The sequence below is a fragment of the Anoplolepis gracilipes genome, chromosome 7 (genome assembly GCF_047496725.1).
Source record: "Anoplolepis gracilipes chromosome 7, ASM4749672v1, whole genome shotgun sequence".
Taxonomy (NCBI): Eukaryota; Metazoa; Arthropoda; class Insecta; order Hymenoptera; family Formicidae; genus Anoplolepis; species Anoplolepis gracilipes.
Genome location: NC_132976.1, coordinates 2,936,120 through 2,959,812, shown reverse-complemented (window position 1 = coordinate 2,959,812; position 23,693 = coordinate 2,936,120). Strand labels below are relative to the sequence as shown.

Sequence of the window (23,693 nt, the reverse complement as noted above, 5' to 3'; positions counted from 1 at the left end):
GAAAAAACATTTCAAAAAAATGTAGGCCTGGCGCCTTTTAGGTTTCTCTCTGTTTTTACTATAAAGCGTTAACGAAATGGTGATATCGCCCTTTGTAGTTCTGCAATAAATGGCGCGTGCTTATAACAGTCTACTTATTATAAAAAATTATATGCATACATTTTTCTTATCAGAATAATTTCGATTATTCAATTAAAATAAAAGTGACGCTGTTAAATTTACAATGAATATTTTATTAAACACGTAATCCATTTATAGTGCAACATTTGTTTTTAATATTGCATTTAATATCAGTATTTAACATATTTTTTAGTAGAGTTCTGAGTAACACCAAAGCGCTCAAACCAATATATGCCAAAGCATATCGATTTTTCGTATGACATTTTGCGAAAACCGGACGATACTTTTTACTGAGCGATAATATAGAGAAATTCCCGAAAATAGTTTAAATTTTCACTTCCAACCAACGCCCGTGAATAAAACGAGGGGGTTTTAGTAGGTATTCCCGAAAGGGTGAGTCTTACATAACCCGACGCCTCTCGTACATAGAGCGACGGGTATGCGTAAATGCATTTCCCTCTCGTTAAAAAAAAAAAAAAATAACATGCAAAATTTATAACGCTTCTAATAAATAAAACTATTTCGAAATCGATAAAATATCAAAACTATGAGAATCATATAAAAATTAAAACAGATCTCCGTTTCGCGGAATCGACAGTATTTTTATATATCAAAATGTACATAAAAGTCTTGAAACATCGGTTCATTAATAAGATTTTTAAATATAGTGCACCGCGAAATATAAAAAATGTCTTTAACATTTACGTAATAAGATATATTGTAAAAATATTGCGATTGTTCGCATGATATATTGCAAAAATCATATAAATTTCTTCTCCAGACGATCATACAAAATAAATGTGAAATAATTGATTATTACTGCTAATGAATAAAATTTTTTTCAACTCTTAAAACTCGATTCTTTAACAAGGTAAAAGAAATACAGTTTACAAGTAATAACATATCTTTTAATATGTTTTATTTCTTATTAGGAGAATATATTTCGCAAAAAAGTACGCTGCAGTAGTTATTATCCACATCGAACAATAATAATATGCCGTCAAATATCTTAGAAAATCCCTCTCCGAATTATTAGAAAATATTTTACGAGGAGAAATCGTGAAATAATTCAGTTCAAGCGGTACGCTCCGAAATTTTTATTCTGAGTTATACTAGAACATATTTCGCAAAGAGCTATTGCTACAATCCGCGGGAAGAGCGATACCTTCTTTGCGAAATATGTTCTCCTAACAACTCAGAAGCGAATTTTCGAGCGTTTTAAAATACATTACTGCTCGTGAAGTACATTGCCGATATTTATGTAAAATATTTTATTAATAAAAATATATATTTTAATCGAATAAATTAAATAGAATAAGCTATTATAAAAACAGGCACATCTAATAAAAAACTTTTTTATAATAAACAAACATTAAATAATATTAAAATATTAATAAATTGTATTTAATACATTAATTTTTAGTGATAGAATAAAGTGATAGAATATCTGTTCTTTTCTCTCTTTCTTTTTCTTTTTCTGATAGAAAAAAAACAAACATACGTAATATATATAAATGAATAATTAAATAGTTACGATGAAAGAGAGAACATTTATTTAATATAATATGACAAATTTCTATAATTACAGAGAGTTATACATATTTAGTAAATGTAATAAGTACAGGCAGTAAATTTGTACATATTTTTCATTATTAATTTATGTTTAATTATTATACGTCTATAAATATATGTGTGTATCTATAATATAAATTTCTATCGCTTTTACAAATAATTGTTTACACACACACATCATTAATATAATTTTCAACGAATATAATAAATAAATCGTGCAGTTATAATAGTCATACAGTAAGTCATAAGATTGCTTTCTTTAAAGTATTTTACACATTTCGTAATCGCATTTCATGTATTTTAAATATATCGCATTAAATCGAATAATAATATCATTTTAGTTAAGGAATTTTATATGTATTTTAGAATCATTTGATTGTATATATTTCAACGCGTTAAATTATATCACGTAGTATAGTGCGTATTTGTTATTGTCTGGCGCGAGGAGAAAGAGAGAATGAATGAGCATACTCGACCTTGTCTTTGACGTCACGCATTCCATAGTAAGAGGTAAGAGAGAGGAGACCACGGCGTACGCGACTCGTGACAGCGGTGAGTCATTCATTGCGACCTTGGCAGACGTAGTGTGCGCACGTGTTTTTACTCCGGCGCCGGCGCCGGCATGTGCGTCTCGCGTTCGGTCACCTCGAGGTCGAGCGCGCCGTACACGTTTCTCGGGACGATAATACGTAATAATAATACGAATAATATGTAATAATATTACGATAAATCTTAACGTGGTAAAGTACGTCTAAAATGACTCCGAAATAAAATAATAACATTCGCCCTTAGTGACATATAGCGCGCTATTGTTTTTGACATTTGTCTCGACTTCGTCGCGATCACGATCGTGTTTTCGTTCATTTATCCTGATTTTGATCTTTCTTTCGTTGGAGTTTGATCGTGCCCGACCTGTCGACTCCAAGTATGATTCTCGCGCGTGATAAAATGAGATTTTCGATTGTTGCGAAATTCGGGAGTGCCGTCAAAGTATCGCGCGTAAAAGTGCGGGAGTGCCGTCAAACTATCGCGCGTTTTTACTTTTGTACGGTTTAAAATATTGCGCGATTTTATTTTTGTGCGGTTTCAACAAATTAAAAAAAGTATATCGCGCGTATAAAACAATAGTTCCTGACGTCCCTTACAATCTGAGTGGAGGAGAAGACCTAGGAGAGGCATCCTGCATCGGCGGAGCAACCCCAGGGTAAATATTATTTGTATATTAATTAATAAATGATACTTATACGAAATAATTCAATTCTTTTAGTTGAATGATTTAATTAAAAGAAATTCAGAGATAAAGATTTTTGTCTAAATCTTATAAAAGTTTTTATTTAAAAAGAAAAGTTTTTTTAATTTACAAAGTTATTCCATATTTATATATATCTGCTTATTATTGTACGCGTCAAATATAAATTTATTAAGTATAATAATAAATTCTTTAATATTAATTATTTAAAATCGCTGCTATAATTTGGATTTTATTTTGTATGTTACAGATAACATAACTTCAATATCGACAACTCCGCTGTTGTGCATCAGTGTCGGTGAGTGATAAAAAGCTTTTATTATATTTTAAAGCAACGAATTTATGTAGAGATTCTGCTAGATAAAGATGTAGATTGTAGATAAATCCGTTGCTTTAATCCTCGGACGGCAGGATAACGTATTCGATAGTGAATTCTGAGTCAATTTTAAAGCTAGAAAAATTTTATTTTTATCTTTATTATATGTAAGATAAAATTTTATATTTTTTATTCATTTTTTTAAATAGAAAATTTTGTTAAAATAGAAAAGTTGTACATATAAATTGGAAGAAAAGGAAAAATTTTATTTTAGGAAAAAGAATATGTAATATTTATTCCAATTTTATGCAAGACATGTATATAAAATGTACATGATGAATGAAATATACATAAATTATTTATTTCAAATATATATATGTATATATGAATTTTATAAAACAATTTTAAAAATACAGACGTTAACCTGCCGACGGAGGGGTTAGCATACATAATAATATATTTTATATGCATCGAAAAAATTATATTTTTATCTTAAGAGTATTTTATTTACTTATAATATCTTCTTTTAAAATAGATATTTAAAGAATCTTCTTAATATTAGTTTAAAGGAGAAATCTTCTAAAGAGTAGAGTAATTTTAGATATTCTTAACATGTAAGAATGTATACTATAAAATGGATATTGTTTTATCATTATATTATTTAATATTATTTAATATTTGAGATCATTAATTATATTTCAGTAATTACAAAAAAACAATTTTATAAATTATTGACATTGGCTATTTGTTAAAACTTTGACAAGTTAAATATATATATATATATATATATATATATATATAGTTTTATTTAACTTATATATATAATATATGTCAAAAAAGTATTATGTAAAGAAAAAAATATTCTCGTTTATTAAGAATATATCTACATATAAGGAGAGTTTATAAAAGCATATATTTCGAGAATATAATTTTTTCGGTATATACATGATTATATTATCTTTTGCGACTTTAAACAACTGAATGACGTACAACGCGTCAAGAAAACGATTATAATATCGTACGATCCTAAACAAATATAGATTGTCTTATTTGCCGGCGATAATAATTAACCGGCAATAGGAAGGAATTATTTTTCTTCTTTGATCTCTGGCTAAAGTCGAGTCAGAATGAATATGGCCAGGAGCAACAAAGGTAGGTCCAACTGGCTAGAAAAGTACGTGGTCAAATACTGGCCATAATGCGCGTAACGAAACCACCCCGCGCCCTCGTTACCCGGCCAACACCCGCCGGAAGCTGCCGTTCGGCGAACACCAGCCGGACAATAGGCAGAGGCGCAGAGCGCCCATTTTTTAATCATATCTAAGCGCTCTACGAGCCTCGAGCAAAGCGGTCCTTTCCGCTCCTGGCCATCTTGTCGGTCACCTGAACGAGCCGACGAAACCGCGCCCCACGAGAAGCCGCCAACCACGATCCACCCGCGAATCCATATCCGAATCGATACACGCCGGCATAGATCGATCGGTCGGGGCTTTCCGCCCACCAAAGCGCGCACAACCTCGCGACATTCGCCGATTGATATTGATATCGATGGCCAAAAATATGAATATATTCTAAAGTAAAATATTACAAAGTTTAGAATTAAATATTACTAATCGCGTACAAGTATGCCAGTTGGATAATTGGCATTAATTAACATTAATTAATAAAGTTTCTTTTCCCGAAATTAATATATCAAACGTCCTGCTCTTAAAATTGTAAATTCAAAGCGACAAGTAGATGAATTAAATGATGAGTCAACTGATGAATAGAATTACAGTAATTAAATAAAATAAAATTATATTATAAATATGTATTTATATATATAGTTACATAAGAGTTTCTTGCAACAATAATCTGGGTTAATTAATTTTGATAAGTAATTTTCCTTTTTTTTTCAAATCACGATTAGTTGTTACAGAAAGTGTCTCGCATCAACTTTTTTATTAGTAATACAAGAATTTATACGATTAAATATTTACCTTCTTTTAGCTCTAATGCTTTAGCTATATAAATTAAAATGCTTGTCAAGTAAAAATTAAAACTTTTATTTTTTATTTTATCTTTTTTAAAATAATATTGAAAATTAATGAAATTTTTACGATTATGACAGCGAACACGATATAATTCGGACAATTTTTACTTAAATAAGTAAAAATCTACATTTTTCTCTAATTAAAAAAATTTTGTATGTATACGTTACATATAATATATTTGATTTTTATTTTATTTTATTTAATTGAATCTATCGATATCTAATAGTTTATTATTGTATTTGTAGAATAATATAATACTCTAAATTATTAAATTGTTGAAAGAAAATTTTTTTTTCATATAAAATAAGTTTTAATTTATAAAATGTAGAATGTAAAAATAGCGTTTAATAAAAGAAAAAGAATTACAAAAAATCAAGATATTATTGGCAAAATTAGAATATTGACAATATTTACTTGGTTATTTGATATTAAAAGTAAATTATTGCCAGTGTGGAGAAATAACAAATTATTTTTAGGTGAAAGTGAATAAGCAAAATGTGTTAATAAATTTTGTGGACATAGCACGGATCGCAACCAAAACTGTGCACATTATGCGTTATCCATTGAGAACATTCGTGGACATTGGCTATGTAGTTCAATGTCCACGTTTTTATGTCCACAGAGGGCGTATTGCTTTCAGAGATCACGTAAAACCGGGCCGTGGGGGCTCTCAGACTTTTCTCTGATATGCAACTACCTACCAATAATTTGGCTTCCATTGGGTATGTGTGTTTATGATGTTATAGATTAACTTGATAAATTAATATTAAAAGGATTAAAAGTATATATTAATATGTCAGTATAAACAATTAAATATACTTGTCTTGTATATTCAAAATAATTTTTTTCGAAAACTAATTGACTTAAAAATATTCTTTGTTCTTACCTGTTTTATGAAGAATTGTCAGTTAGGTTATCGTAATTTACATAATTCTTTGCATGTGTATATATATATATATATATATATATATATATATATATATACTTTTGTATATGTATATTATATTTACATATGTATTTTATCAATACTGATATAGGAAATTTATATTATATTATACAGAATATGATTATATTATTGATAATATTATTAGCAATGTGGTCGCATAACTTTTTGGCCATTGTAATTAATTTATATTTTTGTATTTTTTAGATTAAAAAAAATTATCATGGATGACATAAAGAAAAAAGAAACTATATCTGATGAAGGGGATGACACAAAGAAAAAAGAAACTGTGTCTAATGAAGGGGAAGAAATAGCAAAGAATGCCGTCTTAGTACCCAGTGCTTCTCTACCAGCTAATACAGCTATGGTAAAAGGTCTTTATTTCGATATTTTTCCAATAAGAATTATTACTGTTATTTAATTTCTGTTTGCCATATAAATGATAACAATAATAAAATTATATATATTATATACACACAGGTTATGATTTTAATAAAGGACTCGACTATCATGAATTATTTAAAACAATGATGCATTGTGGATTCCAAGCTACAAATTTTGCTTTAGCGATTGAAGAAATAAATAAAATGTTGCATCAAAGGAGCATACCTCTCACGGAAGATCAGATTGATCAAATAGAAGAGGATGAATTTATTAAAAGAAAATCCCATTGTACAATATTTCTGGGCTATACTTCAAATATGGTGTCTAGTGGCATGAGAGAAATTATAAGATTTCTTGTACAACATAAATTGGTACATTTATGGATTTAAGATCTATTCTTCTATTCAGTGTTTTATGTGCTTTATAACTATAAACAGTATATTTGTAGGTAGATTGCCTCGTTACTACAGCAGGAGGAGTAGAAGAAGATTTTATCAAATGTTTAGCACCCACATATATTGGCAGCTTTTATTTGGATGACAGGCAGCTTCGAGAAAAAGGACTTAACAGAACTGGAAATTTATTAGTACCAAATGATAATTATTGTTTATTTGAGGATTGGGTGATGCCAAAGTTAGATGAAATGCTGACTGAGCAGAAGGAGAAGGTGTACAAAATGTTATATTAATCTACAAATTAGATATAGCATAATGCATGTCTTTATCTTTACTGAACTATCCTATTTTTTAGGGCACTTTATGGACACCATCCAAGATGATAACAAAACTTGGCGAGGAAATTAATAATGAAGATTCAATTTATTATTGGGCCGCGAAAAATAAAATTCCAGTGTTTTCTCCGGCTTTGACCGATGGTAGTCTTGGTGATATGATATTTTTTCACACGTTTAAAAACCCAGGACTCGTACTCGATATAGCTTCAGGTTGACACTATATTCTTGAAATATGTATTTGTTAGAATGTACAACAGTCAATAAATTTTTATCGTTTTTTACAGATGGCAAGAGGTTAAACAGAATAGCTATGAAAGCGGTGAATAGTGGGATAATAATTGTCGGAGGTGGCGTGATAAAACATCACATCTGCAATGCTAATCTCATGGTGAGATGACTCTCTTTGACGTATTATTTGGGCGTATACATAATCGTGGTAGTAACGGTATTTCATCTTACAGAGGAACGGCGCAGATTACGCTGTTTTTATCAACACTTCTTCTGAATTTGACGGTAGTGACAGCGGTGCACGACCCGAAGAAGCGATTTCTTGGGGAAAAATTCGGACGACTGCCACTCCGGTCAAGGTAACGGAATAATCTTCAGTGGTATTAATTTTTACTGAATACAACGAGTAGTCGATCAAGTTGTTGAGTAATTCGCTTCTGTCTTAGGTGTGTGCTGACGCTACTTTGGTATTTCCTCTGTTAGTGGGAGAAACTTTCGGGAGATATTATCATTATTCGGGGAACAGTACCAGGAAAGATAGTACTGCTTGTAAGTGAATTGTATAAGATATAATAAAGAGATTTCTTACAATATTGTGTGTATTATATAATGGCTTTTACACATTTTTCAAATATTTGTAATTATGTCTATAATTACAAATATTTGAAATAATTACAAATATGTGTAAAAGACAAATAGTTAATTTTTAGATATTTAAATGACTAAATAATATATATATTAAAATGAATATTAAATTGAATATATAAAACTATATTAAACAGAATATTTTAATATCTGTATCATATGTATAGGATACATTATATATAGAGATATATAAATAATATATATTATATATCCAATAAATTATATATAAATATATATATATATATTATTTCTAGACATTTAAATATTTAAAATATAACTAGATAATTTATTGAATATATATATATATATATATATATATATATATATATATATATATATATATATCTATATATAATGTCTTCTATCAGATATTAACAATAAAATATTCTGTTTAATAACTTATCTGTGCATAGATTGCTTATGTCTATACATATTTAAAAATGCAAGATATATTTATATTATAATATTAATATTTTTATCGTATTTATGAAAAAATCAATTTCAATTTTTCATATATTTATTATAAAAAAAGAGGTATATTTCGTAAAATACTGGAAACTAGGATTTTTAATTTAAAAATTTTATTGAAAATAAAACGACATGGCGCGCGCATTTCCTTCCGTTGTAAGGATTCCGTTCGAGATCGAAAATTCGCGTTCGGTGTGGTGTCTGCGTTCGATTTTGGGAACGCCATGCCAGCAGCGGTAGCGACGCCTGCGCGATGTCGACATGATTGCGTAGCAGGTGTCTGCGGCGCAGGTTCGCCAGGGGCAGTAGGGGTGGCAACGCCGCGCTCGTCAGTTGTCACCCGTAAGCCCGCGTTCGCGGACGACGGGCGTGTGAGATTAACCCTCCCCCGACTCCCCCGTCGAACTCCCGCGGCAGTCGAACCTCCCTTTGAAAGTCTGTAGTAGTTTTCTGTCTGGTAAAACCGACTACTCTTCGTGATACCACTCGTCGTCGGCCGGTCGTGGTTGTCGTTGCCGTTCGAATCGTCGCGTTCGCGGTACTCGTCCTCGTCGTCGTCGTCGTCGTCTTCTTCGTTATCAACCCTCCTCCCGCAGCGGTGGTGGTGCTGGTAGTCGTTATCGGCATGAACGATGATGGACGTGGAGGAGACCAACACGGCGTCCACCGCGAGCTCGTCACCGAGACCCTCCAGCCCCGCCGCCGATTCTACTTTTATCAGGTGAGAGAAAATCCCATCTCGCGATATCGAAACGCGAAAATGATCCCTATACCGTTCGCGGTAAGCTTCAATTTTCACTTTATCGCTTCGGAAATTTAACTGGAATTTTACGGAATTTACACAGGACATATGTAATTATTACGCGCGTAGATTCTTTCGATTGTGCTTGGTTTCACCTTGTTCTTGTTTGACCTGTTTTATTGACTTTAAATATTTCAGAGGTAGTAAACAACCTCACGAGAATGTATAATAACGTAGAGTATAACATGAGAAAATATATTAACAGTAATATAATAGTGAGAGATATATACATATATATATATATATATATATATATATATATATATATATATATGTATATAATCTACTTGTAAATATGTGCTTTTTGACATTTGGTGAATACAGATTAATTTTATTTTTTGAATGAAAAGTCGATTGAAATAAAATTACCTAAAATTTGTCGGCTAATTGTAAGATACTCGACTGAGGTGTACATGCGATCTGAATTTATTCCCATACATTCACACGAGTATCATCATTATCATTCATTTTTTATTCTTGTCGCTTATATTTGAATTAAGACCTGAACATTTTTACCGAGGACAGACAAAGTATGTTTCTCGCAAGTTGGACCAATTTTACTTCACTTTTATTGACGGTACACACTTGGACAGTATGTGACGTACACACGGCCTTCAGAAGCCACTTCGTGTATGACGTGCGCGATATTATGGTTAGGCGGCGAACTGTAAGGTCTTGTACAGACGGATCCGCGAGTGTATACATGCTCGGAGGATCGGGGTATACACGCACGGGTGCCGATTAATAATGCACACATTAAGTGCACCGCCCCTCTCGCTCTAGCGTCCAAAGAGAGAAAGAGAGAGAGAGAGAGAGAGAGAGAGAGAGAGTGAGTTCGCTCTCCACCATTCTGTTGATTTAAAAATGCAAGTAGCCAAGCACAAAACGAACTATCGAGGCGTACCGTCGTGAATATACTCGATCTCTCTCGAGAGATGTATCTCGACTTTGTTCTACAATCGGAGAGATGGTCCAGAATTTATACATATATATCAAGTAGATGCAGTATATTACGTATGCATTATATTGGGTATTCTATTTTATATACAGAGTATTTCAGACCACCCGTTTTATTTTGAAAAGGGGTGATGCTAAGAACTTGGAAAAGACATATTTATCATTAAACTTATCTGAAGTTTCTGATGGTGGTACTTCCAGTTTTAGGAACCCTTTAGAAATATTGGAAACGGGAGGGAGGGCAACTAAAAAATTTTAAATTAGAACGCGGGGCAACATGGGTATCGTTGGATAAAGTTTTTAAAAAGAAGCAACTTTGAAAAAAAATTATTTGAAAAAAAATTTGATGTCACTTAGCATTAGAGAGAAATGATTAAAAATCCCTTCATACATTGATTGTAATCCTCGAACTTTCTCGAAATTTCTCATTAATTGCAAGGCGCACAATTAACCAGCTTTTACTTCTGCAGAAGTCTCGAAGTCGCGATTGACAGCATGAGACGAAGGATGAAAAGATGTCTCCGTCAAGGTGGCAGGCATTTTGAACATTTGTAATTAATTTTTGATCATTTCCGAGCGTCACAATAATTGCAAATGTTTTTTGTTCATTTCTTGGTAACAATAAAAAGATATCTAATTGAGAAATGCGCCGAACGACCGTCTTATTGAAACCACATGACAAATCATCCGTGTTTATGTTTGGCTCGTAATTCGTACCAAAATATTAATATTTTAAGATAATTTAGAAGTTCGAACATTACAATCATTGATTAAAGCGATTTTTTTTTCAAACAGAAGTTGTTTCTTTTTGAAAGCTCTAGCCAATGATACCCATGTTGCCCCAGGTTGCAATTTAAAATTTTTTAGTTGCTCCTTATTTCTAGTATTTCCGAGCGGTATCCCCAAAACTGAAAATACCACCATCAGAAATTTTAGATAGGTTTTCATAAATATGTCTTGTCAATATGTCACTTCTTAGCATCACTCGTTTTTAAAATAAAAGGCGAGGACGGGTGGTCTGAAATACTCTTATACATATATAGGATGTTTCAAGAGAAATAGTAAATATTTTGGGAGGTTGTAGTATTGATTGTTGAGTATTAAGAAAATGACTTATTGTTGGTATTTATTGACTATTTGAATAACAAAACACAAATAATTGACAAATAATTCAGTTTATGCTAATTGTTCCAAAATCTCATGGCCAATTTCAATGCATTTTGCAACTCTTATGATAATAGTACGTGTTGTAAATTACGTGTGTTTTGTATCATTCAAGTAGTAAAGAAATACAAATAAGTCTCATTTATCGTTCTTTAATACTTTTCATAATATCTTTGTACACGCTAGTGATTCAAACAGTTTTATCTCAGTATCTATGACAATTAGACATGTGTGTAATAATTTTTGTATTCACAATCAGAACACTCGATACTACCTCCAAAAATATTTACTATTCCTTTTAAAACATCCTGTACACTGGAAAAGATGTAGATTTTAAAGGTAAGAAAAGTAAATTCAGATCAATGTCAGATTCTCTGTAGGATTGGACTACAATTACATTGATTTCCTGTCATTGAAACTAACATAATTTTGGAACTCGATATGTAAAAACGATTATTCACACTTATTACAGGATTCATTATATTGACAATGAGAAATTTCGAAAATTGAATTTACGAAAAATTGAATAATTATTGCATATTGACTTTACCGAAATCGTAACGACTGTCAATTTTTGCGTTTCAATCTACGATAATGTCTAACAATAATGTCATGTGAGAAATGTTCCGGTTTCTCTTTACTGTAATTAATTACTATAATTAATTACTACTATTGGTTAATAGTATAATTATTATGTTGCTACTCTACTGATTGTAAGTATAATTATCTAATTAATTGCACGCAAATCGGTTAATTTCTTTTTATTTCTATTTGATATAAATGTGTAAATAAAACAACTGGCTTTTCACATATTAGATCAATGGGTATCGAATAATCAATACTAATTAATCCGTTGCGCATGGTGATGCGGAATGGATGGACTCATTGTGTAATTATGCGTGCACATAAATGTTAGTGAAATTATTTATTGCAAATTCGCGATTTTTAGCATGATACATAATCATAAATAAATAAAAGTATATCTTGTTACTAATTTAATTTTCAAGTAATAATAATTCATACAGACGCATATAATAATGATATTAATAATTTTTTTCTAAAATTTAATTTGTGAAAAAAATATCATTTATTTCGAAATTGTTAATATTGTGTTATTTTTGTTATTTTTGTAGAAAAAAAGTCAGTTTTAAATTCAAGAAAAGTAAAATGAACATCTGGTGATTCTAGAACATTCCATGTAATTTATATATTGATTTATATGTATCTCCTTTTTTTATCTTATTTCTAAGCAATTATACAATGTTAAAGTACTTCTTTACATTTTTCGATAGACAGAGATCATCTCACTATCTTCTTTTGTGATCACGTGGTATTTTTGTGATCCTGTGATAACTTTCTTCTTGTACAATTGTGTTTTTATTTTATTATATATTAAAAGTACCATTATTCTTTCTTCAATTTTGATTTCTTTCCTCGTGTATAAAACACGCCCTCGCTAGGTCGAGGACGTGAAATTACGCTGCCAGGACGAATAAAATCCGGCGCGTGCGATTGGACACCTTTAGACGGATATTTTCGGATGACCCACTTCGTTCTATCCGTCTAAAAGCGATAATTATCGACGATACTAGGAATAGCGGCAACACGAATGACACGACACAGACGATGTCGACCATTCTTTCACGTAGAAGATCGTTTATGTTTATGGTAATAATAACTAATATTAAATATCGGATGTTTAAATTGAACAATAATTTGGCGTGAAATTAATTTTACAATTTTTTCGACAGATTTCTGTAGTGAATTAAATTAAAGAGTCATATAAATAAAATAATAAAATTTATCGTAATTGAAATTTGAAATAGATATCTTCTTAAATATTTATTTAATTTTATTGCGAGGGATGATTAAATTTCGATCACTGATTCATATATTCTAAATAATTTTCAAAATTTGTAGATTATTACGAGAATTTTATTCCTCTCGCACAATACTTTACAAAGCTCATTTTTTATAAAAATAATCGATAAAGTTCACTCAAAGGTACGAATGATTTTCACACGTTAATACCGTATTCAATTATAAATGTCATGGGCGGACATCCTCGCCCAGAGATGGATGCACATTATCAATTTTTCTACTCCTTTATCCCACTCAATTTTGCCTTGATTAATCTTTCCTAAAGCCGGATCCGCGGCAATCGAAGTCAAACTGGGTCAACCTTTTTATTGCATCTCAGGACCGTGCTAGAGCGATATCGAGCGTCATATGGTGAATAATACCACTTCCTATTGTCCTTCCTGGACGCGCGAGGATTCTGCGGTCGAACTTGAACCACTTTAATACCATCTCCTGCGCCTTTCGTCCGAATACATAATAAATGTTTCCATTTTCAGCGTGAAGAGAGAACCGAGCACGGACGAGCCCAGCAGCCCTTTAGAAGCCACGAGTCCTGGTTCCATCCTACGCAACAACAACGGTGAGTGCTTAAAAATTATTACAAATGATTTTTTATGAAATGTTCTCTATATGCCACAATAGTCTATTTTATAAAAAAAAAAGAATAAACGGAGATAGAAAAATTAAGTGTCATCATGTAGCAAAGTTCCTTACGGCAAAATATATACATAGAACGATGTAATTCAGATTTTTTTAAATAAGCGTTAATTAATTCAGGATCTTCTTTCTAGATAAATGATGTTAACTATGTGCATTTTTTGCATCAAGTCTGTTTGTGGTCTTTTTCTCTTTCTCTTTCTTTGAAATTGTCAAAATACAATTTTTGTTTAAAAATTAAGATTTTAAATATCATACCAAAATAGAAGTTAAAAACGGCAATAATTTAAAAATTTAATTAAATTAATATCTATATTATTATATTTTATAGAAAATTACTGAACGTGTGCAAAACTTTAATCACAATTTTTTGAAAACAAACTTTGTAAAATAAAATTAGATGGTTATTGTGTTGAGTTTTTCATAAGATCTAATTTTACATAAATACCTGAAAATTGGTTAGATTTAGAGAAAAGTTATCATTAATTTCTTTTCATATACTGTTATTATTATACACGATTTAATAATGTAATAATGGAAAATATTGAATAGGAAAGAGAAAAATGGCCGAAAATAAGATAGAAAGGCAATAGAAAATAAAAATGACGGTTATGCAGTTTCGAAATGCGCGAATTTTACCGAAGGATGTAAAATTTCTTTTGATGAGTGCATCCACGACAAACCGGTTCTTTTCGCATGCAACTGTAAAGGAAAAGACTTGCGTTAATCCATTGTTAGTCAAATTCTGCATGTTGAATATGTACGTATGTGCATCGTCTAAAGGTTGTCTAAAAGATCCTGTGAAACCTGATTTAAAGTAATCCCTCTCCATCTCCTCTCTCTGTCGTTCTCATGGATCCAGGTTTATCTTATTTTTATTTGATATTTTAGATTTTACTTACATTGGTTATATCTGTAAAAGCAGAAGTATAAAATTCATCTCGGAATTATAAATTGTCAATGAAATATAAAACTGAAAAAAAACTTCAATTTTTATTGAAAAGTTATTTCATATTGAGGATGAGAATTTGAGAATAATTTTTTTGTTCTTTTATATAAACGCAACCATTTGTTTCACGTAATTTCCGGATTAATAGAAAGACTCGTTCGACTTACTAAGCGTAATATTGAAAATTGCAAAGTTGCGACAAGTAATCCTCTCGCGACATTTTCATGGAGAAGAAAATGAGTTTACCGAGATAAAAAGGATTATCTTAAGAATCCATATTAGGGGAGTTTGGCAAATGACCGTCGTACATATTACGTATATGAGAACTCTCTCGTGATGATAAGACAAAAAAAAAAAAAACAAAAGAAAAGGAAACACATATAGAAAGAGAGAGAGAGAGAGAGAGAGAGGGAGGGAGAGGGAGAGAGAGAGAGAGAGAGAGAGAAAATGAGCACCTCTGCTGAGCAAGGTGGGATGAGGTTCCAGCTGTAGCTGGCGTTGGATCGATTCAAAAGCGGCAGTAAAACGCCCCACCCTATTATGTGTTTTCTTCAGACCCCCTACCCCGTCGTGTTCCAGCCCCCGTTGCTTCTCGTCGCGCAAATTCAACCCGCCGTCCCTGCCTGTTACAACTCCCTTACCACTTACTCTTGCGCACCCACCCCATCTCGTTCCCTCCTACGGTCCCATCGTGCCGGAAAGGTTTACTGCGAGCCGGAAGATCTCCCCGACCGGAAGTTCCTTTCGCGCGCTCCGCTTTAATTGAAGGCGACTTGTTTTTCTCACCCTCTTTCCTTCCATGTTCTGCATCTCCCCCTGTTGTGAGAATAAAGTGTGTCTTTAAGACCTAGATTGGCTTTTTGGTGATTGGTTAGGATGGCATTCTAATGGCTAATTGCCTGCTGGGGGAGAATTTCTGAAGTTTCCGAGAATTCTCTAGTTGATAACCAATTAATCGCGTTGAACCCTGCTGCCAACCATTAACCGGAAGGCGAGCCGGAAGATCAATGCATCTCTCTCGGCACTTACCGTGCCGATATAAATCGGAAACGACAAGTATAGTCTTTCTTGTAATCATTTATTTAATATTTAATATTTATTTATCTAATATTTGTTTGTTACTGGGTAATTATACGATCAAGAATAAATACTTTACAAATATGTAATATAAAATAATGATTTGTCAACTCATGCATTTTTCATAAATAATGAAGGGCTGAAAATCAGAATTTTATTTTATATAATTTTATTTTATTGAAAAATAAATCTGGAAAAATACAAAAATATATTTACAATTAGAACAAAGGGATTGATTGCTATTATAAATATGTTAAGTACAGCAAATTGCATTTTTCAAAGTAAATGAGAAGGTTAAGGATGCATTAACGTTATAAGAATATCTCAACGTAAGTCGCAGAGATGACGATATATTATTATCACATTGCATAAGAGCTATCACTCTATAATTATGTGTATAAACTTATAACAGTATATTCGCTGAATGAGGAGGCGTTAAACCGTCCTATATTGACCGAGCTGTTCTACAAATTAACAATAAGTTTCTTGCCTATTAATTGAAAAATTCGATGTATCGGAAATTAATCGATCCCAAGTTATTCTTATCGATGTTGCATTCTAATACGTATTTATTAATACGTATTTTCACATCTTGATTACATCGAGCTGATTCAATACAGATTATATCATCGTAACTTTCACTTTCAATACAGATTAGTTGGACGTGAAGAATGCATGTAAAAGAACGCGCAATAAACGCAGTGAATCGAAATAAAAATCAGTAATTGGTACATCACTTTCATCGAACTGATGTTTTTATTAAACTGATATTTGATATTAATATTTTCATGCTTTTTGTTTTGTTAATTGTCCAGTGAATTTTATTTTTCCAAGAATCTCGTAAAGAGTTATTGTATATACATGTATAATATTTTCGTTGATTATTATAGTTTTGTTCAGATTTTATTGGTTCATTATCATTTGAGACTTCAATCATTTTTGTGACATTTAGCAGAGATTTAAATTTTTTAATCGATTGATAATTTACGAAAATTTCTTACATCTAGTATATTATACTTTTTTTCCATAAACAGAAAAATTGCGATCTTATATACAATACATTCTTTTATATTAACTGATTCATTCAGTATTTGCATTACATTGTAAAAAATAACTGCAGAAAATATCTCCGAAGTGTTTTCTTACAGATACATTGTTCGAATTTTCAGACAGAATTTTCAGAAGAGTGTCTGAATTTTCATATAAAATTAAGATATTTTCGAAAAATGACTTTGATGATTAAGACAAATTGTTTAGACAAATATATGTCTGAATTCTTAGCAATTTTTTTATGGCAAATTTAGCTTGATAATTATTTATAATTATTACAATATACTTCGATCAATTTAAGAAAAAAATTCATTCAGTATTTGCATTACACTGTAAAAATAACTGCAGACAATATCTCCGAAGTGTTTTCTTGCAGACACAGTGTTCGAATTTTCAGACAGAATTTACAGAAGAGTGTGTGAATTTTCAGATAAAATTCAAATCGTTCAGAAAAATGACTCTGATGATTAAGACATATTGTTTGAAATTATACCCAGATTTGAAAATTAAGACAAAAATATGTCTGAAGTCTTAGCAATTTTTTATAGTAAATTTATCTTGTTAATTATAATTATTACAATCCTTCGATCAATTAAAAAAAGTGATTCATTCATTATTTGCATTACACTGTAAAAAATAACTACAGACAAAATCTGCAAAGTGTTTTCTTACAGACACACTGTCCGAATTTTCATATAGAATTCAGATGTTTCAGAAAAATGATGACTCTGGTGATTAAGACAGATTGTTTGAAATTACTATTAAATACTCAGAAAATTCAGACAAAAATATGTCTGAATTCTTAGCAATTTTTTATGGCAAGCGTTTATCTTGATAATTATTTATAATTACAATCCTTCGATCAATTCAAGAAAGGGAGAAAGAAAGAAAGAGAAAAGAGGAAGAAGGGAAAGAAAAAGGAAGGAGAAGACGAAGAGTGGTTTATATTCGCGACTAAACCGCAGCGGCAGCGCGAAAGCTCCGATGAGGGGAAATGCAGCGCGGTTTCGCATAATGTAACACACAAGTACACATAGAGAGGGAACGAATCGATCTGTACGTACATACATAGCCCGTGCTCGCGCGAATGTAACCGGTTTCCCCAGGTTCATTATACGCGCGGAGCCGCGCATCTCCTTTCCCGACAAGTGTGCGCGACTACACGGTACGACTCACGGTAGTCTCACCGCCAACTTACTTTACAAAGCCGAAGACTTTATCCCTTTTCCCGTAAACGTTCTTCTCCTTCCTGCGCCTTTCGCTCCATCCAGGTCCTAGCTCGATCAGGAACCGCGTTGAACGTGGAAATAAAGTCATCGAACCACCGGTCTCGGGATGAACATCTGTCCAAGATGGCAATTACTCTTCTTTTCTAACATTGAGGCATTTCATGAACATCATCGAAGGAGTCAATTCTTGACTGACGATTTGAAATAATACAGATATATTAAAAAAATTGTCCCTGAAAAATTATTTCGATGAGATAAATCAAAACAATTCAATAATAAAGAAACAATCTGAATTTTTATTGGAGATTCTAAGTGTTCTTGCAATTTGATTTTTTTCTCATATGATGATCATCTCTGATGCCTTTTCCAAACTGAAACAATCATGTGCTGTGTATTTCACAGGCAAATCAGGGTTCCTCGTCTCCTTCATGGCTCGTAAACTCTCTCTCCTCATGCATCGTTAATTCGTCTTTTGTCGCCCTTGACATCCTCGACAAATATTTGTCGCGCCTCCCCTCCGCAGTGCCAAAAAAACTTTGCGAATAAAATACCGATGCACGAATTCTGTTTTGATAGCGGATTCGAAGAGAAAGAGAAAGAGAAAGAGAGAGAGAGAGAACGAGTTCTCATCGTACGTTCGTTCGGCTCTCCCGGCACTTTTCGGTCAATGAACCGCATGTTGCTGGCGAACCCAGTTGGTCCACTCGCGCGGCGCGACCCCCACCACGCGAAGCATCTCGCGATTTAACCCCCCACTGTATTCGCGGCGACGACCACGACAGGTCGGTCGGTCCACGGTTTTATCCCTACCGGACGCCGATCCTCCACGACACTCCGCGAGCTCACCTCCGGCTTCTCTCGATTCCTTCCCCCTCTCCTCTTTTTGTCTCTCTCTCTCTCTCTCTCTCTCTCTCTCTCTCTCTCTCTCTCTCTCTGTTTGCCCCCTGGTTCCCCGCGCGGCTCTACAACCCTTCCATCTTCAGGACTCACTTCCGACCAGTTCGCTTAATTCCTCTCGTTCTCCTCAACCTCTCCTCTTTATCTCGTTCACCCTCCTCGGTCTTGTCCCCTTCGCTCGCCTTCTCCCTCATCGCCACCTCCAACCACCTCCTTGCTTTCCCGCTGGCTCTTTCTCTCCCCTCCTCACCCTCCCTCTTCTCGTCATCCCTTCTCCATGGTGAGTCGCGCAATGTCGTAACACGTACGATGGGTACGATGGTCGGCTTTACTTACCTCACAGGTGAGCGCTCTCGGGTAAGCGGCTGTGCTTCCAGGGAGAGGACGAAGAAGATATGCTAAGGGAGGGAGAGAGAAGGAGTGAATTTAAGGGGGAGGGATAGATGAAACGCGAAAGAGGGAAGCTCGATTGCGCGATCGAGAAGGACGGAGCACGGGAAACATGAGGACGGGAGGTCCCCATTCCCGGCACTCGCGCGAGAACGAGCGGCTCGACTCGCGGATCGTTCGCTCGCGCGCGCACGCACGTGATCGCGTGTAAAACGTTCCGTCCGACCGCTCTACGCGTGTACTTATTGTTAGCTTGCTTCTAAACCTTCACGACAGGACAGGATATCCGTACCGTGTGCTTCTCCCTGTCTCTCTGCTCTTCCTCTCGCTTCTTTTCTCTTTCTCTAAAGAATGTTGCCTCCGTCACGTGGATGATTTCTTCGTCGATCCCTTCGTGAACAAGAGTTAGAACGCTCGACTCGATTCGTCATTGTGATTTCATTGAAAATAGTGAGTGATATCTTATCATTATCAAAAGACACGACAGCGTGTAGATCCATAAGAGACGTGTATAGCTTTTCCTCAGCGAGCTGATATTTTAGAGAATAATTATATTATACACTATTTCTTTCTCAAATACTTTAACTGTAGACGAGTCGCGATCTCCGATATTGTGACTGTGCACTCCGGTTGTTAGTGTGATCGCATATAGTCGTGCTTCGAGATTTCGAAAGTGAAGTTTAGATAATCCGCACGAAATTTTGCGATGAACTCGCGATTGTGGATAAACTTCGAGGGTGCTGAGAGGCTTGTCAAAAGGAATTATTGATCGGCATCTTCCTCCTTCGTGGATTATAATTCTGGATCAGAGCACTCTTGCATAGATAAATTTCATCCAGAAGAGAGTTTGGACGTCACAGCGAGAGTGTTCACGAATCACTCGTGCAGGTAAACTCATGGAGTGTACAGGGTGTCACCTTTATTCAGTGTCATTTGCACGGCGCACGACCGGTGAAAGATAATAATTGCCGAGGAAGTTGCGAAAAGTTCATTGCGCTTTCATTCATGTCTCATTGTCTCGTGAAGCGTAGCGAGTACGCGTTGTTTCGAGGTGTCGATCGCGGTTGGGCGGGAAAATTTATTAAATTACAGTTATATTTATTTTGTGCGATGTGTTCAATTGAATATATTGTACAGAGTGATTTAAAAGGAGGATAACAAACTTTGACAGATTGTCATTCTAATGACATATGAACATATAGGAACCTATTCATAATATTAACAAAGTTACAGAAGTTGTAAAATTTTGCCATCATAATAAAATGATTTTATTATTGTAAATATTAGTACAATTATTGTAAATAACTGATATTTCGTATTCTTTTGTTTTGATTTCTTGAAGGCCACTGTTTATGATTTTACCATAAGAACAACGTTTTACAACTTTTGTAATTACGTAAGTGTTGAAAATAGAACTTATGTTAGTGTTTTTTACTCAGAATGGTTTCCCATATAATTTGCCAAAATTTGTTACACTACTGAAACACTCTGTATATGTATAAATTTCGTTGAATACCTTGAGAAATACATATATATTTATGTACAATCGTATTTCAAATTAAACAACCTTTTCACATTTTGAATCGGTGAATTAGAATATAATATCTAATATTTTATTAGTTTGCAAAGAACCACGAAAACTTGTAAAAAAAGAAAAAATATGATGTGTCAAAGTGTAAGTCGTAGGATAATTTTACGACGGCAGATGGTTATAAAATAAGTATTAAAATATTCGTTAAAACAAAAATTATTACAAGTGGATAGAGCGAAAATTTTGATTGACATTTTAATATATTATACGAGCAATTATTGAAGATACAGGACAATGTGTCATCTATCTTCATATCGCTGTTTATCCCTCAATTAATTAAAAATCGAACTCTGCTGTCGGTCATGAAAAGTGCGTTCACTGATAGAATGAGCGTCACGTGGTGCTGGATCGGCGTGGATCGATTCGACGACGTTCGGTGATAGCGCGAGCACGTGGCTCGCCTCGATCGCGATCCCAGAGAAATCCTCTCTTCTTCTCTCTCTCCCTCTCCCTCTCTCTCTCTCTCTCTCTCTTTCACGCGCGCGCGCGCGCGCGCGAATCTCCGCTGGTGAGCGTAAGGTGAACGCACTGACTTGCGACGCGGATGGAACGCGGAACCGAGCGAGCAATGTGCGAGACAAACGATCGTCTGCGAGGCCGCGAAATCCGCCGATGCGTCGCGTCGCGTCGCGTCGACGAAATTCGCCCAAATCGCGCGCGCGAGAGGAGAAAAATATTTTTTCCCTCCTCCCCAAGGTGGTATCAATATCGATCGATATAATAGCTCGTAAATTTTTAATAACGAGAGATAAGCTTGGTTAAGAGAACTTTATATTATATTTTATGGAAATGTTTTTTTTTTTTTGTTATATTGTGTACTGTTTTTGGAGGGTATTTGATAAAGTATGCATTTTTTTATTAATAAGATGAAAACAAAATATTTCAATTTTTCTTTCTTGAAATTATATTAATTTTTTACTTTGTTAATTTCTTTGATTTTCCTCGATTTTTCTATTTAAATTTTTCAAGACTAATTTTTGGATATATCTGATATATATTAGAGAAAAAAACCTATTAGAAAGAAAATAATGACTAAAAATAAATAAGCAGCGTTATTATCATAGATATGTCATAGATTATTTACATCTTTAAGGTTTAAACAATAATTCGTTTGTAAAAAGCAAGTATTGACAAAAGATTGTTACATATTTTTTGCTTTAAAAAATATTTAGACTTTTATTTTCAAACATTTGCGTGAAACACAATCTCGCAAAAAATTGACACTAATTGATCGCTACGACACTGAAGACCATGTTATCGTTTCGAAAGCTATCTAAAAGAAATAATCTTGTTTTTTTGCTCCAGATTTACGAACAATTTTCAAAACGATCGGAAAACTTTCGGCGCATTCGTTGCAAAAATGCAAAAAGTCGGTTCTCTGACAATCTTCATGCTCTATCCATAATTGAAAAAGATTGGTATTGTTTGTTTCATTAATGCTGGTACGTCGATTAGCCAAAAAACATACCCGATATTGTTGCCGGAATCACGCTAGTCGACAATTCGTACGTCGTAGTTACGTGATAGATCGACTATGATAAGACCATTAGGAAACAATTTGGCAAAGTTTTTATCGAAAAGTAATAACATTTCTATATTAACTGTTTTATCATGAATTATTCGAAATGATCAATTGATCGATAATAATAATAGCTATTATAAATAATTCCAAACCTTCTCACATTGCGAATCGAAAACATCATTACATCTCCATTGCATTACTTTGCTCGATCGTTGCAACTCGATCTCCTCGATCGTTGCATTCTGCATATCGGCCGACGAATATCTAACCGCGCGAATTGTCACAAAACACTTGAAATTTGCAAGACGAAAAAACAGAGTCAGCCGAAAGGGCGAGAGAGAGAGAGAGAGAGAGAGAGAGAGAGAGAGAGAGAGAGAGAGAGAGAGAGAGGGATGAATATCGCGAAAGGGAAGAAATACGGGTAAGAAAGAGAAAGAGAGAGAGAAGAGAAGTCAAAGTGAAACACGTACAGGTGAGAGCGCGAGAGAAAAAGAGAGGACAAAGAGAACGATGAGGAAGAAGAGGGCTGGATATTACCGTAGAAAGGAGAGGGGAGAGGATTGCTACCAAGAAGAAGAAGAAGAAGGAGGGACGAGCCAGGAAGAAGTCAACGTCCGAAGATTACGGCAATGACATTCACTTTTTCTCACTCTCCGCCTCGTGTTTCTCTCTGGGCTTTTTTTTCTCTCTCTCTCCTCTCTCTCCGCCCTCTCCTTGTTTCTCTCACGATTCGCCGGCGATTCTCCATCCTCTTCTCCGCCGATCGTGCGAAAATGCCAGGATATATAGGGTGGAGCACTTGGGAAGTTGCCTAAAGTCTTTTGACATGATTGAACGCAATGAAAAGTCACGAAATT

The 23,693-nt window shown here is 33.7% G+C and overlaps 2 protein-coding genes across 3 annotated transcripts in view; both read left to right on the top strand.

The window, feature by feature from the left end:
• The first annotated feature begins 5,908 nt into the window (after window positions 1-5,908).
• Dhps (Deoxyhypusine synthase) lies at window positions 5,909-14,054 on the top strand. 2 transcript variants are annotated; one of them, XM_072896891.1, is made up of 9 exons: window positions 5,909-6,012; window positions 6,441-6,607; window positions 6,714-6,988; window positions 7,066-7,284; window positions 7,368-7,560; window positions 7,635-7,738; window positions 7,812-7,937; window positions 8,025-8,127; window positions 13,972-14,054. In XM_072896891.1, exons 1-9 carry the CDS (start codon window positions 5,978-5,980, stop codon window positions 13,974-13,976), a joined length of 1,227 nt encoding a protein of 408 aa, XP_072752992.1. In that variant the 5' UTR covers window positions 5,909-5,977; the 3' UTR covers window positions 13,977-14,054. The 2 variants fall into 2 exon arrangements, with proteins under 2 accessions (XP_072752992.1, XP_072752991.1); XM_072896890.1 differs by lacking the exon at window positions 13,972-14,054 and having other exon boundaries at window positions 8,025-8,135.
• Eip78c (Ecdysone-induced protein 78C) overlaps window positions 8,982-23,693 on the top strand; it is a 79,771-nt gene continuing 65,059 nt past the window's right edge. Inside the window, exons 1-2 of the mRNA XM_072896889.1 lie at window positions 8,982-9,412; window positions 13,972-14,054. Coding sequence (XP_072752990.1) covers window positions 9,324-9,412; window positions 13,972-14,054 — 172 coding nt within the window. The 5' untranslated portion in view covers window positions 8,982-9,323. The remainder of the gene's footprint in view (window positions 9,413-13,971; window positions 14,055-23,693) is intronic.

Coding starts and splice junctions, on each gene's coding strand:
- Dhps (XM_072896890.1), top strand. CDS start 5,978: ATGCAACTACCTACCAATAATTTGGCTTCCATTGG. Junction 7,561..7,634: donor CGTACTCGATATAGCTTCAG/GTTGACACTATA, acceptor CGTTTTTTACAG/ATGGCAAGAGGTTAAACAGA. Junction 7,739..7,811: donor TCTGCAATGCTAATCTCATG/GTGAGATGACTC, acceptor TTCATCTTACAG/AGGAACGGCGCAGATTACGC.